The 15,236-nt window shown below is 36.7% G+C and overlaps 1 protein-coding gene across 1 annotated transcript; it reads right to left on the reverse strand.

Moving 5' to 3' along the window:
- Positions 1 to 3,336: 3,336 nt before the first annotated feature.
- LOC125240616 lies at positions 3,337 to 13,845 on the reverse strand. The gene is made up of 4 exons (XM_048148579.1): positions 13,434 to 13,845; positions 11,617 to 12,100; positions 5,682 to 5,871; positions 3,337 to 5,300 (listed from the first exon to the last, which is right to left on the reverse strand). The coding sequence occupies exons 2-4, from the start codon at positions 12,078 to 12,080 to the stop codon at positions 5,067 to 5,069; spliced, it is 888 nt and encodes a 295-aa protein (XP_048004536.1). The 5' UTR covers positions 12,081 to 12,100; positions 13,434 to 13,845; the 3' UTR covers positions 3,337 to 5,066.
- Positions 13,846 to 15,236: the final 1,391 nt, after the last annotated feature.

Consider the following 15,236-nt stretch of genomic DNA (forward strand, 5'->3'; position numbering starts at 1 on the left):
AAAGTACCACATAATTAGACGAAAAATATGGACACTAGTTATTTTTAAACAAAATTTCTATTTAATAAGTCAAAGAGAAAGATATAAAGTAAATGAAATGACCGTGATGTCACTCCTCAGTATTTCATAGTAATTCCATATTAGCAAATCGTTTTGACAGTTCTTAAAAAGAAGCTGATTTGACTAGTAGGAAACTAGCCTATCGTTTCAATGTCTCGTTGTCTACGTCGTTTGTCATCATGTATGTAATTTAAAATGGATTTGGAGAAAATGAATGCTTGAATTTGTGCAATTTTGACCTTGTTTTTGAACGTTTTGAGATGTTATTATTTGATTAGTTTAATTGATTTTCCGTTGTAACATGTTTTAATTAAATTTTATAATGAGTTGTAATTAGTGAATGAAAATTTAGACTTATGTAATATATGCACATAATTAACATATTAAAGGAAACGCGCCACCTTGTTGCAAAATATTGTACACTTTAAATGAAAAATCGCTTTCTACGAAGATATCCGTGCATTGACCCGCTTGTTATTTCTATTGCAGGCGCAAATATGATAAATATAATTATGCGCGTGCAATAGAGGTAGAAATAGGCGGGCCAATACGAATATCCATGCGTGAAGCGCATTTTCTTTAGCGCGCAGTGAAGATAACGCTCCGCCCCGCTTAACCTATTTAGTAAAAATATTATAATTCGTTGTATGAATCATTGTATTTAACATTTTGCGTGTGTTTATAGATATTATTTATTTAATGTTGTTTACCAAAAAGAAAGGCGTAACACTTAATTTACTCTAAGTTGACTTTTGTTGTATAATAATACTGCCACTGTCGATGGCGTGTAAAGATGTAGGTATTCTATGTTATGTGTATCATTCACTAAATTGTATGTAAATATAATTTTTATTATGCATTCCTGATATATAAATATTTAGTTACCAAAAAAACTAGTTAAGTAAAACATACTGATAGAATAAATTTAATAGGTATATGTATAATAAATGCCGTATCCACGTTTTTCAATAGTTTCTTTCAAATTTTTTTCATCAAGTTCCCGCTCGTTTGTCGTGATATCTAATTAGAGTAATTAGTAATCTGCACAATTAATGAAACAAGCTTCATAAATTTAATAGATTATGTGTCAAATGCTAACAAAATCTGAATGAAATTTTGAAAGTCGGACTTCTGCGCAATAACGCTCAGTGCTAAACTTACGTGCCGCTACTTGTACTAATAAGTAGACCGTTGTTGGATAAAAGTAGTATGGCTACTGAGCTCAATTCTCAGTATTAGGTTTAATTAACTTTGACTTACACCTACCGCCAGTACCGCCGTTACACTAACACGTTTAAAATGGGGATATTATTTTAATGGGAACAGCTGATGGCGTTTTCTGCGTTCAAGTCAGAGAGAAAAAAAAACAAATTAAAGGTAAAATAAAATGTTAGTACAAGTAGCGACACGTAAGTTTAGCGCTGAGTGAAATGTGGAGGGGATAGCTGCGCATAGGGACGCATACCCTTCGCCCCCTGTAATCACCTGAGAGACCTGTATTTGGCTGCTGGGCAATAACGGTCAGCGCTAAACTTACTTGCCGCTACTTGTAGGTTCTTTAAGTGGATTGACCCGATCCATTTATATCATTGGCTGTTATGTAATAATAAAGAGTAAAACAATTTACGCATATATCTTTTATTTCTACTAAAATATCTTTTACACTTCATTGAGTAAACAGTTTATTTACTGGCAGTACAAAACGGGTGTACATTCTCAAAACATATATCAACTACAATTCATCCTTTATGTACAAATGAAGACCCCTAATCACAGCAGCAACAGCATATTCACATTAGGCTCATAGCATAATTGCAATCTAAGCAAAATCGGTCGTTAGCAAAATCGCGCGTACACGTGGAGCGCTCGGGGTTCCTAAGATTCCTAGTATAATATATCCTATCATCTATCGCCCGCTTTGGTCCGACCTCTTGTTCTGTAAAAAACCGCATTCTTGCGTACATCCTAAGAAATGTTACAACATTTTCCTAACACAAATTGTATGGTGACAGATGCAGACACCTGTCTGAAATAGTATTCAGACACACTGACAAAATAGTATTCAGATGACACCCTTTATGTTTGAGAAATACTTTAAGCCTAGAAGAAATTGATCAACTACAGTAGGTACAAGAAATTATAAAAAATATCTGGGCGACCGAGCTTCGCTCGGTTCTATTTTAATATATCACGTCTTTAGATAAAAAAAAAACTCTTATAAATACAAAAACAAAAAAAAAAGACAAAAAACAAAAACTTAATTTCTGACCGGGATTCGAAACCCTGACACCTACGATCTATCTGCGTACATTAGACCGACCTCGTGCGACTGAGCTAAGCGGAATCGATGCGCGCGCGGCGAAATTAAGGACCATATTTTACGTTTACAAATGCGAAAGAAAAACTCATGAAAACTCGAAAATTCGCGTTTTCCGGGATCTAAGGCTACGCTAGATCGATTTTTCACCCCCGAAAACCCCCACAAAACAAATTTCAGCGAAATCGTTAGAGCGGTTTCCGAGATCGTCGGTATATATAAATAAATAAATAAATAAATAAATAAATAAATAAATAAATATACAAGAATTGCTCGTTTAATAGTATAATTATAAAAATTTAAAAGTGGCAGCACTGTGGTGTTGTCCCTTTCAAATCTATTAGAGGATGAAAAAGAGATGCCACTAAATTGTTGGTATTTCTACAACTGCCAGTTATCCATCATATAATAAGATTCTACTCTTCACAATAAATTTCAATGTATACAAGCCTAATGTGAATGTGTCAGACAGGACAGGAGTCTCCTATATCAAATGGTCCACATTTTAACTAAATTATTGTATAGACAATATAAAGCTCACAAAGGCGTTTACAGTCTGGTCGGGTTAACTAATGATACTGAACAAAGCACCTAATCTATTTACACCATTACTCATACGGACCGTAAAATAGCACCAGAAAATGGTGTTCATAGGTATTATCTATCTTATAATTACTTAAAGTATAGTATAAAGATCTCATGAGCAGTTAAAACATGCATTTATAAAAAGTAGATCTCTGATTTGTCATTATTCTGTACCTATCACAAATGTTTAGGAATATTGTTTCATGAATGGCTTATTTTATGAACTAAAATATAAAATTACTTACAGTAGGCCTAGCACATGATTGCCGCGGGAGTATGTCGCCGCGAGATAGATCACACGTCTTCTTCTAACTGTATTAATGACATAAGAACGGGTAGTCTATCTCGCGGCAATCATGTGCTAACCCTGCAGATTGTGTAAGCAAACATCTAATATACCATTTCTCAGAAAATTAAACACAGGAATGTGCTTAATATTTCTTCACTGTGTATAAGTAATAGCTATTATCACTTTCTTATCATTTCTCGTAACAAAGATGTTTGATTTCATAAAAGCTCATAGTAACTGCATGTTTGGAATGTAAAATTGTTAAAATAATAGATTAAGAAAACTCGCTGGCTCTATTAGCTACATTAAATCCAATAGTATGTTTATAAAATTTCAGTCTTAAGTAGAATGAATTGATCATGTTCTGAACAATGATTATACGAGGTCGGATTGAAAAGTTTTGAGCCTAAGGTTGATATTTAAATAAAAAAGAAAAAATGACACTGGCACGTAATAGCCACTTCTTTTTTAATCATAAACTGCTGTCTTTTGTTTTTCTTCTGTCAAAAATGCAAAAGTTGTGATTGATTTTGCAAAGAGTGTTCACGGTCTCCATAGAAATTGATAAAATTGAGCATCGTTCCATCATAAAATATTTACAAAAAAAGGGTTGCCGCCAAAAGAAATTTATAAAGATATGTATGAAACTTAAGGGGAATCTGCCCTATCATACGCCACCATTAAACGATGGGTAGCGGATTTCAAACGTGGCAGAGAAGCAGTGCAAGATGAACCTAGGAGCGGTAGGCCGCTGACGGCTACCACAGATGAAAATGTCAATAAAATACTGGACCTGATTTTAAATGATAGGAGATTGAAGATCGCAGAGATAGAGGAAGCAATAGGCATTTCTTATAAATTAACACAAAATATAATTACCAACGATCTTGGCTTTTCTAAGGTCTCTACCAGATGGGTACCTAGACTGCTTTCAGCTGAAAACAAATGCACCCGCCATACAGTTTCAAAAAATTGTTTAGATCTGTTTCAAAGTGATCCTCAAGATTTTCTTAGCTGTTTCATAACTATGAACGAAACTTGGGTTCACTACAATACACTGTAGACAAAAGTACAATCGAAACAATGGAAAAGAGCAGGTTCACCACCCCCTAAAAAGCTAGGGCCGTTTTGTCAACCAAGAAGGTAATGGCTTCAGTCTTTTGGGACTGTAGAGGGATCATTATGATTGACTTTCTTGAAAAAGGTAAAACCATAAATGTAGATTATTATTGCACACTTTTACAACGTTTGCGTGAAGAAATAAAAATAAAAAGGCCTGGTATGCTGTCTAAGAAAATGTCATTCCACCAAGGCAATGCACCTGTCCATAGAGCGGCCAAATCAATTGCACAAATACATAATTGTGGCTACCAATTGTTGCCGCATCCACCACATTCGCCGGACTTGGCCCTGTCCGACTACCATCTCTTCCCCAATTAAAAAAAAACACATGGCAGGACAAAAAATTTCGACGAATATTGAGGTACAAAAAGCTGTAGCTCAATATTTTGATGACCTTGAAGATTCTTTTTTTTTATAAGGAATTTGAAACTTAGAAACCAGATGGCAAAAGTGTTTAGATCCTTCTGGAGATTATGTAGAGAAATAAAATAATTATTTACACTAAATCCGTTTTTTTATAGGTTAGGCTCAAAACTTTCCAATGCACCCTCGTATTATTACAATTCATGGCATACTATGCTTTATTAATTTATACTTATTTAATTCCAAAATCATAGACGGTTGCAAGTACTGGCATAATATTCCTAACTGGCTCCAGGCCTAAATTTACATACCTCTAAAATGCATGGCAGCTTACATAAGAACACAATCACAGCATTGCAGAGTATAATACAGACATTTAATGCCACAGCTGTCTTCGTCAGGTGTGGAGGCAGAAGAGCGAGCTTTGTGTGGAGGTGGGGCCCGGAGGTACACACTGTCCGGCTCAGACGTGTCTGGCAATTTATGTCTTATAGGCTCCTCATTACTTAAATAGTCTTTATCACCATCTGCATCTTCAGTGTCTCTTGCATCACCAGCTGCCTCCTGTAAAACAATGTTTTATGAAATCTTTATCATTAGTGGCTAAAGTTGCACTTTACTTGTTATATAAATTACAAAAATTCTAGTAATAACTATTCTTATTGAAATTAAACACACTGAAGTCACTAGCCTGTATGTCTTGTTAGTGGGCAACTAACTCTACTTTCAATATCAGTTAATTTCAAAATAGACTGATTATTAGAACTTTTAGATATATTGAGAACTACCCAAGGTTCAGGTGGGCAATGGAACGACTGAATACACTAACTAATCATTGTACAGTAGTTAAAAATTAAATGCAGTCATTAAGAAGTGGAATCATTACTGAATGAATAGGTAGTACATTATGTTTGAATATTGGATGACACAGACAAAATTACTCACTTTAGTTTCATCATTGTCAGGTTTTATTAGATGCTGTTTCTCATCCAAGTTACAAGCTGTAATATTCGCTGCTACCGCCGTTTCTGTGGCAGCTAATGCCGCCGTGGGTAACTTGCGATCCGGCCCAACTAATAGACCCGTATCATCGTCTGCTTTCTTGTGAGTTGTTTCATGAGAATCACCAGACATGCTAAAAAAAACGAAAAGTACATTTAATAGAGGCCAACACGAACATACAGAGCGATACCGAAGTTTCCTGTTGCAATGTGATCGTATTACATTATGACGCGCACGGTTTCTAAGTAAAAAATGTAAACAAACTTGTATCCGATACGTTAGTTTTAAGAAATACCTTAATAATGCAGATTCAATTCGTTCTCCAGACAATCGACGCCATGTGTTTCTGATTGTTTCAAAATTGCTAGTTTCTTGTTCATGCATTGTCGTAAAATTCAAACCAAAAAGTTTGGAAGCTGTTTTGTAAACAAAGTAGTCTGCAATTTTTAACGATACAGAGTGATGTGAACCATTTAAAATATTGAATTTCGATTATTCTTTTCACTATTTATTACATACAATTTTATGTTTGTTTCTGAGTAGAAAAATAAAGTACGACACAATGCAATTGCACTTTTGCACTCTCGCTACATCTCGTACTACATATATGCAATTTCCTACTGTATTGTCTGTATTGTATTGTTGAGTGTTGACAACTTGACACTTGTATTTTTATGTTGGTAGTGGTGGTGGCACCCCAGTCCAGACAGAGAGAATTTGGATTCATGAACATTTTTTTAGTGGTCACACTCGATTACAGAGACTGGCGTCCACTGGGCTCACCGAATCCAGGGAGAATAGAGGTAAGGAGAAACATCAGTCGAAGTAGAACAGTCTTAAAAATGACCGGCTGAAGGTGGTTTTCCACAGTGGTGGGCAGAGCGGGGAGGGAATTGAAATCGCCCGGACCCTTTTCCACTAAAAATTGCCATTAATAGCCATCGCGGGCCTGCGCGAACCCGCGCGAGCCCGCGCGTGCCTGCGCGTGCCTGCCGCAGATTGTAGGTTTCATACGATACTCTATGCTGAAAGCAATACGGTACATTTTTACACTAATAAATATCTCAATTCAAGTCTCGCACATCCTCTTCAATCCGCGCCTCGCCATGTCTCGTCGCGCTCTGCCGGTAGAATACCACCTTCGAGTTAATTTATACTCTAAATAGAAAGCAATACGGTTAACTTTTACACTAACTAATATTTCAATTCACGTCCCGCACATCCACGTCAATCCACTCCTCTCCACGCTAAGCCACTTCTCGTCTCGCTCTGCTGGTGGGAAACTAACATCAGAGTTAATTTATACTTTAAGTCGAAAGCAATACAGTTCATTTTTACACTAACAAATATCTCAATTAAAGTCCCGCACATCCAAGTCAATCTTTACTATAAAGATGCGCTGGGCGAGAATTTAAAATTCGCCATACAAATTTCAATTCCCTCTCCGCTCTGCCCATTCACGCTCTCCCGGTGTAAAACCACCTTTAGGCCATGTAATTGCAGTTACAAATTTCTCCGCTTGGAGCGCATGTCTCGCTCAATGATCAGCGACGTAACATGACATTAGACGTTCTTTTCTCTAGGCTGATTTCGTTGGACTGAGCAAGTCAAGACGTAGTCCCGTGGTAGTGCGCTGGCTTCGTATGCAGATGATCTCAGGTTCGATCCTGACAGCAATCTTTTTGTTTTTTGATTTTTTTATATTTTAATTTTTGTTTTGTGTTTAGTTATTGTTTTATTTATACAAAAGTCAACTTAAACCCTTTTACATTGTTTGCCCCATCTTAGGATTCTGAGGTAATGTAACTCTTGCGAATGAAATTTCGAAAAGTTGTAACAAAACAAAATATTTTTGAATATTAAAAAAATGTTAGTAAAAAAAAAGCTCTCATCAGGGTTTGAACCCGGGACCTCTTGCTCCGTAGGCGGGGTCACTACCGAGAAGGCTAAGAGATTGTCAAACCCTAATGTACTATCAGCTTCAAAAGTGCATGGCGAATTTATCAATGAATTCATTCATAATTTCTCCATGCTCTTTTGCAGCTGATAGTACCTGCTATTGCAGCGCCTCCTATCTTTTCTTTTATATGTGCACTTCTGATACTTAAAGCTATCGCTCCTTACCTCTAATCTCCATAACCGAATCGAACGAATCTCAATAGCATGAAGAAGATAAAGGAGCAACCTCTCTATGGCCGGCAACAGACAGTCTTAAAAATTCATAATCTTAAAAAAGATTTGTATGCAAACTGACAGTTCAAACTGACACTGACAGATCTGTCAGTGTCAGTTTGCATACAAATCTTTTCTAAGATTATGAATTTTTAAGACTGTCTGTTGCCGGCCTATGTATCAGAAGTGAACATTTAAAAGAAAAGATAGGTGGCGCTGCAATCGCAGGTACATAAGGGTTCGACAATCTGTTAGCCTTCACTGTAGTAACCCCGCCTACGGAGCAAGAGGTCCCGGGTTCAAATCCTGATGAGAGCTTTTTTTAATTTTTTTCTACAGATATTTATTTTTTGAATATCATTTGCATGATTTATATTACTTAGGATGGCGCAAACAATGTAAAAGGGCTTAAGTTATCATGCAAATACATTTGTATAAATAAAAAAATAACTAAACACAATTAAAATACACAAAAAGAAAATTAAAATATATTAAAAAAAAATCGCTATCAGGATCGGACCTGAGAACAGTGAGAACATCTGCATACGAAGCCAGCGCACTGCCCCGTGGGATTACGTCTTGAGTTGCCGAGACCGACGAAATCAGCCTACAAAAAAAGAACGTCTAATGTCATGTCACGTCGCTGAGCATTGAGAGAGACATGCCCTCCCAGCGGAGAGATTTGTATCAATTAATGATTTGTGTCAATTAAATGGCCTCAGCCGGTCATTACCTCTATTCTCCATGCTCAATAGGCTAGTTACCTACTAGTCAAATCAGCTTCTTTTTATTAAATTTAAGAACTGACAATTTTATATTTGAAGGTTAAGAACTGTCAAAACGATTTGCTAATATGGAAATACTGAAGGAGCGTTGATAATTGGCCACTGAGCCCCACATTTTTCATATTTGCCGCCTTTTTTAGTGCTTACCTAACATTTGGTTGACCGTTTATACATTTACAAGTACTATGATACTGCGTTCATTGGCGACGCGTCGATTCAAATAATTCACAGTTCATACTAATTATAGTAAAGAAATATTTTTGAAAATTATATTATTTTTGCGATTCGACGAGACGAGACTAGTGGGCGCCAGCCTTAATGCGCCTATACGTCGACTGGTTTTTAACCGACTTCAAAAAAAGGAGGAGGTTCTCAATTCGACTGTTTTTTTTTCTTTTTTTGTATGTTACTCGATATCTCCGAGAATCGTGGACCGATTTTCAAATTTTTTTTTTTTGATCGAACGGGTATAACCCCGAGATGATCCCATTGGCACCAAGTCGGGGTCTGATGATGGGATCTTGGAGAAATCGTGGGAACTCTTCAAATGTTATATATGTTATTTAGGCACATGTAATGTTTTTAGTGTATTTTTCAAAGGTTTACCAGTATTTACGCCTGATGGTAATAATTTTATGTGGCTGAGCTGATGATGGAAGGTCAACTCCTCAATGGTTAGGAGTTAAAGGATAATTCTTTCACTACTGTACATATATTCGGACTGATACATATAATATCACTAGGAACCACTAAAAATCAACAAATAAATAACTTTTTAACAAAAAATAATACCGCCTTCAAAAATAAGCGTGTTACAAAACACGGAGAAACTAAAAAGCCAAAAATAATAAACCTTTAAATTCAGATTTCTTATCGGATTGCAATAATCTAAACATCCAAATTATAAACAAATCAATTATTTTTGGAGTCGGGGCCAGCCTGCGTATCTGATTGGGTGGGGCAAACAGACTACAAAAATAATTGATTTGTTTATAATTTGGATGTTTAGATTATTGCAATCCGATAAGAAATCTGAATTTAAAAGGTTTATTATTTTTGGCTTTTTAGTTTCTCCGTGTTTTGTAACACGCTTATTTTTGAAGGCGGTTTTATTTTTTGTTATTCATGTAAAAACCGTAAGGCCGGCAACAGACAGTTTTAAAATTCATAATTTAAAAAAATCATAATCTTAAGATAATCTTATGAAATCAGATCGAGTGCACGGATTTCCATACAATTTCGCAACTGTCCACACACAGTCTTATTTTTGAAGATTATGATTTTTTTCAGATTGATCTGACAGATTGCGAATAATCTGAATTTTAAGGGCCCGCGCACACGGATGCAACAGTTGCACGGCGACATTTTTTGTCTCTGTCGTCACTCCTTAGGCTCCGCGCACACGGGCGACAAAGTTGCTCGGCAACTTTCGTATTTGTATGAAAAGTTGCGTCGCCTCGTGTGCGCACCTTCATACTAGCCCATAGACCGAGCGACGGAGACAAAACAGTTTTGTCGCCCGTGTCAGGGGCGGCTCACTCCGCGATTCTATCGCCGCGCTACAAGTACATGTCAGCGGCCGCGAGTTCGCGGCCCATTCATTGGCGACGACCTTCGCGCGGCGCAATAAAATTCAATGTTGGCTGCTCGCGTGCGGTCCGTTTGTTAATGTAGGTAAGAATTTAGAATGGCGGCATTTTGTGAACATCAAAGGAGTGAGCCTTCTGTACTTGTACTATTATATATTCTGTGCCCGTGTGCGCGGAGTCTTAGACGCACGACAGAGACAAAAAATGTCGCCGTGCAACTGTTGCATCCGTGTGCGCGGAGCTTAAGAATGTGTATGAAATTTAAGAGTGTCTGTTGCCAGCCTAACAACTTATCGCACCGCATCAAAATAAGGCCATACATAAGTGGAAATGAGAAAAATATACTGTTTTCTCGATGTCACCTGTCTGTCGTGAACTTGCCGCAGCCGTAGCCTTGGTGCAGGCGCACGATTGCAAAAATGGAAATATAAACTTAAGAGTTTAATATTCAAACTAATTAGGTACATTTACACATTATGTATAACTAACACTAGTTTAGTACTGTTTACCTTGCTATAAAGTCTTGTGTTCTGAGTTAAGGCCGTTTTTTCACATTATCCGATCCGATATCGGATGTAGGAAGGATGTAAAATGTAAGATTTATGCGCTTCCAGGTCTTTATTTATGTATTTGATAGATCATTATTACTAAAAAACGATATAAAACGCAAAAATTGCGGATTTAATCCAGATGGCACTATCCTACGACAGTTTTTGTCCGAGGCACCATCGAACTGCCGATATCGGCAGGACGCTTCCGACATTTTTGGCATGCCGGACCCCCCGCCAGCTGTCGGCCGATAATATTTGTATGTGTGCGTATATAATGTAGGTATACGTTTGTAGTAGTGTGCGTGACAAAAATGGCGTCTATTAAACAGTTGTTAATGATGAATTTCTGTTGAAAAAAAAAAGATTGGTATTCATCGGTCCGAATTGCGGATACTATTTTTTTCATCTTTTAGTAGATATAGTTAAATGTAAAATTATTTATTTTAGCTGCCACTCTTGAGTATTTTTATGATCGTTATTTAAATTTTATTGTAACATTTATGTTACAATAAAATATTTGAAATGTAGTGCGTATAATTATTAAATATAAAAAAAATTAAAAATATTTTTTGATACAAAATCATACTTCATTGATTTGGAACAATGCGTTTTATCGGACCGACATCCGACACTATCGGAAGCGTTTATCGGGTGTAGGATGTCGGTCCGACACCCGATATCGGATCGGATAATGTGAAAACGAGGCCTACCAGCCAGCTTTTGAATCTTATGAAGACGAGATTCAAAAATCGGCCCCCTGTACTGTAGTGTACGTACTCACAATTTATAAAATGAAGGGGATCTCTCGCGTCGTCGATCGTCATTGTTGTAGTTGAGCACAATGTCCTTCTTTTTGTTGCGTTTGCCGGTCGGGATCCAGATAATGCCAAAGGTCGTCGATTTTCCACTTTTAGGTGTTCCGTAAACGTTATACGAGGAAGAAGGTGATAAGCTTTTCGGAGATGACGGGATCAGCGACTTTGATTTACTTGGTGTGAAATCAAATGATTGCGACGTTTTAGGGCTAGCGCTTTTCGATATAGATGTTCCACTGCTCTTACTTATAGGACTTATGGAGCTTTTAGACGTAGAACTGAGAGTTTTGGAGGTGGAACTGCCGGATTTGCTGGAGGAGCCCAGTACACTGCCCTTGCCTGAAGTGAGTCCACTTTTCCCGCCGCTAAGTCCACTTTTCCCTATGGAACCCAGCCCGCTCTTGCTGGAGCCGGCTCCCGGTTTCTTCATTATTGGCGCCAGGGTTGATACTGGAATAAGGAATTTATAATAGCTAAGTGCGTACATAATATAGTCATTCGCTGCGTCACCTAAGCCTAGCCCGGCTATAGGTAGTCTGCCAAGCCATTTAATTAAGTCAGTAGAAGTGCAAATTTTTAAAATACAGGCGTACTTATCAAGTTATCTGCGTTCTTGTGCCATAGGTAGAACCATTCACGCCTTTTTATAATGACAGACTTGTTTGACACACAAAGCGTATAGGATATAAATGATTATTATTATTATTATTTCAGTTAGGTAACAAATAACATGTATGTATTATTATTTCAGTTAGGTAACAAATAACATGTATGTAATATAGAAGATTATCACAGCTTACTGATATCGGAATTACTGATAAGGAGATTTAAAATAATTATTGACTTTTTATAATAGGTAAATCAATACGTAGTAAACAAATTAATAGACTTACATTAGAGCACGATTTATATTATAAATAAACCTGTTCTTTATGCTTGGAATAATTAAGTAGGTACTTAGATAATATTTGATGCGATTACAAAGTAGTACCTACATCACTGTAGTACTTACAATCTAGAGTTAACTATGTAGGTAAAGTGTAGTGTGTCTATGTAGGCTATGTAGGTACTTACTATGTTACTAAAATACCTATGATGCAGAAGTTTATTAAGTCAAAGTTTAACTAAGCCACATTTAGCGTGCAATTGTTTTTATCAAATCTAATACGAAATGCAAGACTTTGTTTCCATTATGTTGACGTCAGAAACTTGGGCATTTAAGTGCATGTAGATTGCATGTATGCATACTGGCAAAGGCATAACCGGTTGAGCTGTTTTAAGTAGGTATCCTTTTAGATATTATATTACATTCGCCGGGAAACATTTCGTCATTAATATTTTAGCCCACACGCAATTTTATTATTATAACCGTACGTTTTTCTAATTTTGGCTAAAGAGATTATAACTTTGTCCATACCTAAAGTACCTCCAGCAATTTGGCAATTGTACTAATTCAATTTATCAATTTTATTTATTTATATCAATGCGAATTTAGATGGAGATCATTGGTGAGACATTTGGGCTAAGCTTAGAGGTCAGTTAACGGTTACAGATAGAGCGAAGCACAAGTGGATTAATACCTAGTATGGATGAATAATTGAATAACACGTAGATATCCGTTAACTAGCAAGGTTACTCAAGATGTAACTATATGTGTAGATGTGCAATTGCTCTCCTTAAGATATGAGATAATTTGCAATAGTGAAGTAAAGCATGTAAACAATATGACCTCTTTTAACCTGAGATATGAAATGTAAACTTTACCAATTTATGCAATACTTACTTTGTGACCTCGAGATTTTAATCCGTGTTAGTCCAAATCACATGTATCACATTGTACGAGTTTAGAAACGGCGATTTCTCCTCTGCTAGTGGTATGCGACACGTAGCGTGCGTGCGTGTGTTGGGGCGCCCGCGTACTGGGGCCTACGCGGTCTACACACATCGGAGAGCACGAATAAAACACAACTCCGACACAGCCCAACAACTTTCGCCACAATACTAAAGTACCTACTCATGGAGGAGCCCTTCTTTTCGTCTAGTCCCTGAGGAAGGCATTTTCATCAATAGGTAATGCTATACTCGAGGTATGCTTTCGAGGTATACGACTGACAAATGTTTAATAATTTCCACGCCTATTTTGTTTTGCTTCGTTTCCAATCAGAAAACACCTGTTCAAGCAGATGGGTGTCGATAACATCGATTACGTCGATTAACCTCCCCTACTTTGTGACTTCACGGGGCGTTTGATAAAAATCCACATAATTACCTAATATGTTTTAGTAGAGCTTCATTCCTTTAAATAAAAACTACTTATATATTTTAATCTCTTTATTCACATGAACATATTTACATAATTATATAAGAAACTAAAGAAACTAAGACTAAACTTAAAAGCTAGCTAATGTCTAAAATAGGCCCTTGAGGCATTGTACCAAGGATACTGGCGACATTTCCTCGCTGTATCGCAATGCTGATACGTTGTGCGAGGAAGTCGCCAGCTCTTCGGTCACCAGTTACCTCAACCAGACGCTTCGCGATTTCAATATATTGTTGTTAACGCCATAAACATTATGGCAAAACTTAAAAAAATGTCGGGAATACAAACCTCATCGCCATCCGATAGTCCTAAAAATTCTGTGCAAGAGAAAAATACAAAAAGATAATCTTACAGGTGGTTTTTTTTGTGATCTGTAAAGGGTTAATATCGTCTGATTATGACAGTAAATTGTTGCATAGTTTTCATTAGTTACCTACCACCAAAGCTTACCTTATTAACCCCCTCATTCATAAACGTTCACTAAAGTTATCAAGCTGATAAAGTTCGTTTGTCCCTTTCTGACGTATAAGTGTGGTAGAAAGAGACAAACGAACTTTATGGGCTTGATAACTTTAGTGAACGTTTATGAATAAGGGGTAAGTATAAAAAATATGTATGTACAAGTAGTTTATAAATACTGGAAAATTCTTAGATTCAGTTACCACCAACCCTATTTAGTTCACAATTCACTTAGTGGATGGTAATACTGGGATTTTTCTCCCAGTACTTAGTTACTATTTTATAGCAATAATTTGGTGGTAACTAGTGGGAATGGAATGACCATTCGATGAAGATACAATTGGTACTATTATTGTTTACTATACTCCTACGTTACGTTACGTAGCGTTCAATTGAAAAAAAAACAGCATCCATTACAGTGGCAGCCACTTAAAAGGCCAATTTGCCTTAACTACCTGAGTACCTATTTGTTAAATTAACGTTAACGCACTAAACGCAAACAACTTTAGGGAATGATGTTGAATTTCCTATTAACGCCGAAGCGCCTCTGGATAATTGGTAGTGAAACATTGACGATGGTTTTCTACATCTGACTTGTAATATTTATCAAAATTACACGTAAATATAATCGCAAGGAAAATATACCTATACTTACACACTCAAGTGTCTTATCTCATTTAATCATTTACGCCACTTGATTCGATTTGCACGTCCTTTGGTCTCTTAGCAGCTTGGACTGGTAATTATACACCCAGTGGTAATTCTTCAGGCACGACAGATCGCGGCTTGATAGGTTAATTGTTAGGT

This window comes from Leguminivora glycinivorella, chromosome Z (genome assembly GCF_023078275.1).
Source record: "Leguminivora glycinivorella isolate SPB_JAAS2020 chromosome Z, LegGlyc_1.1, whole genome shotgun sequence".
Taxonomy (NCBI): Eukaryota; Metazoa; Arthropoda; class Insecta; order Lepidoptera; family Tortricidae; genus Leguminivora; species Leguminivora glycinivorella.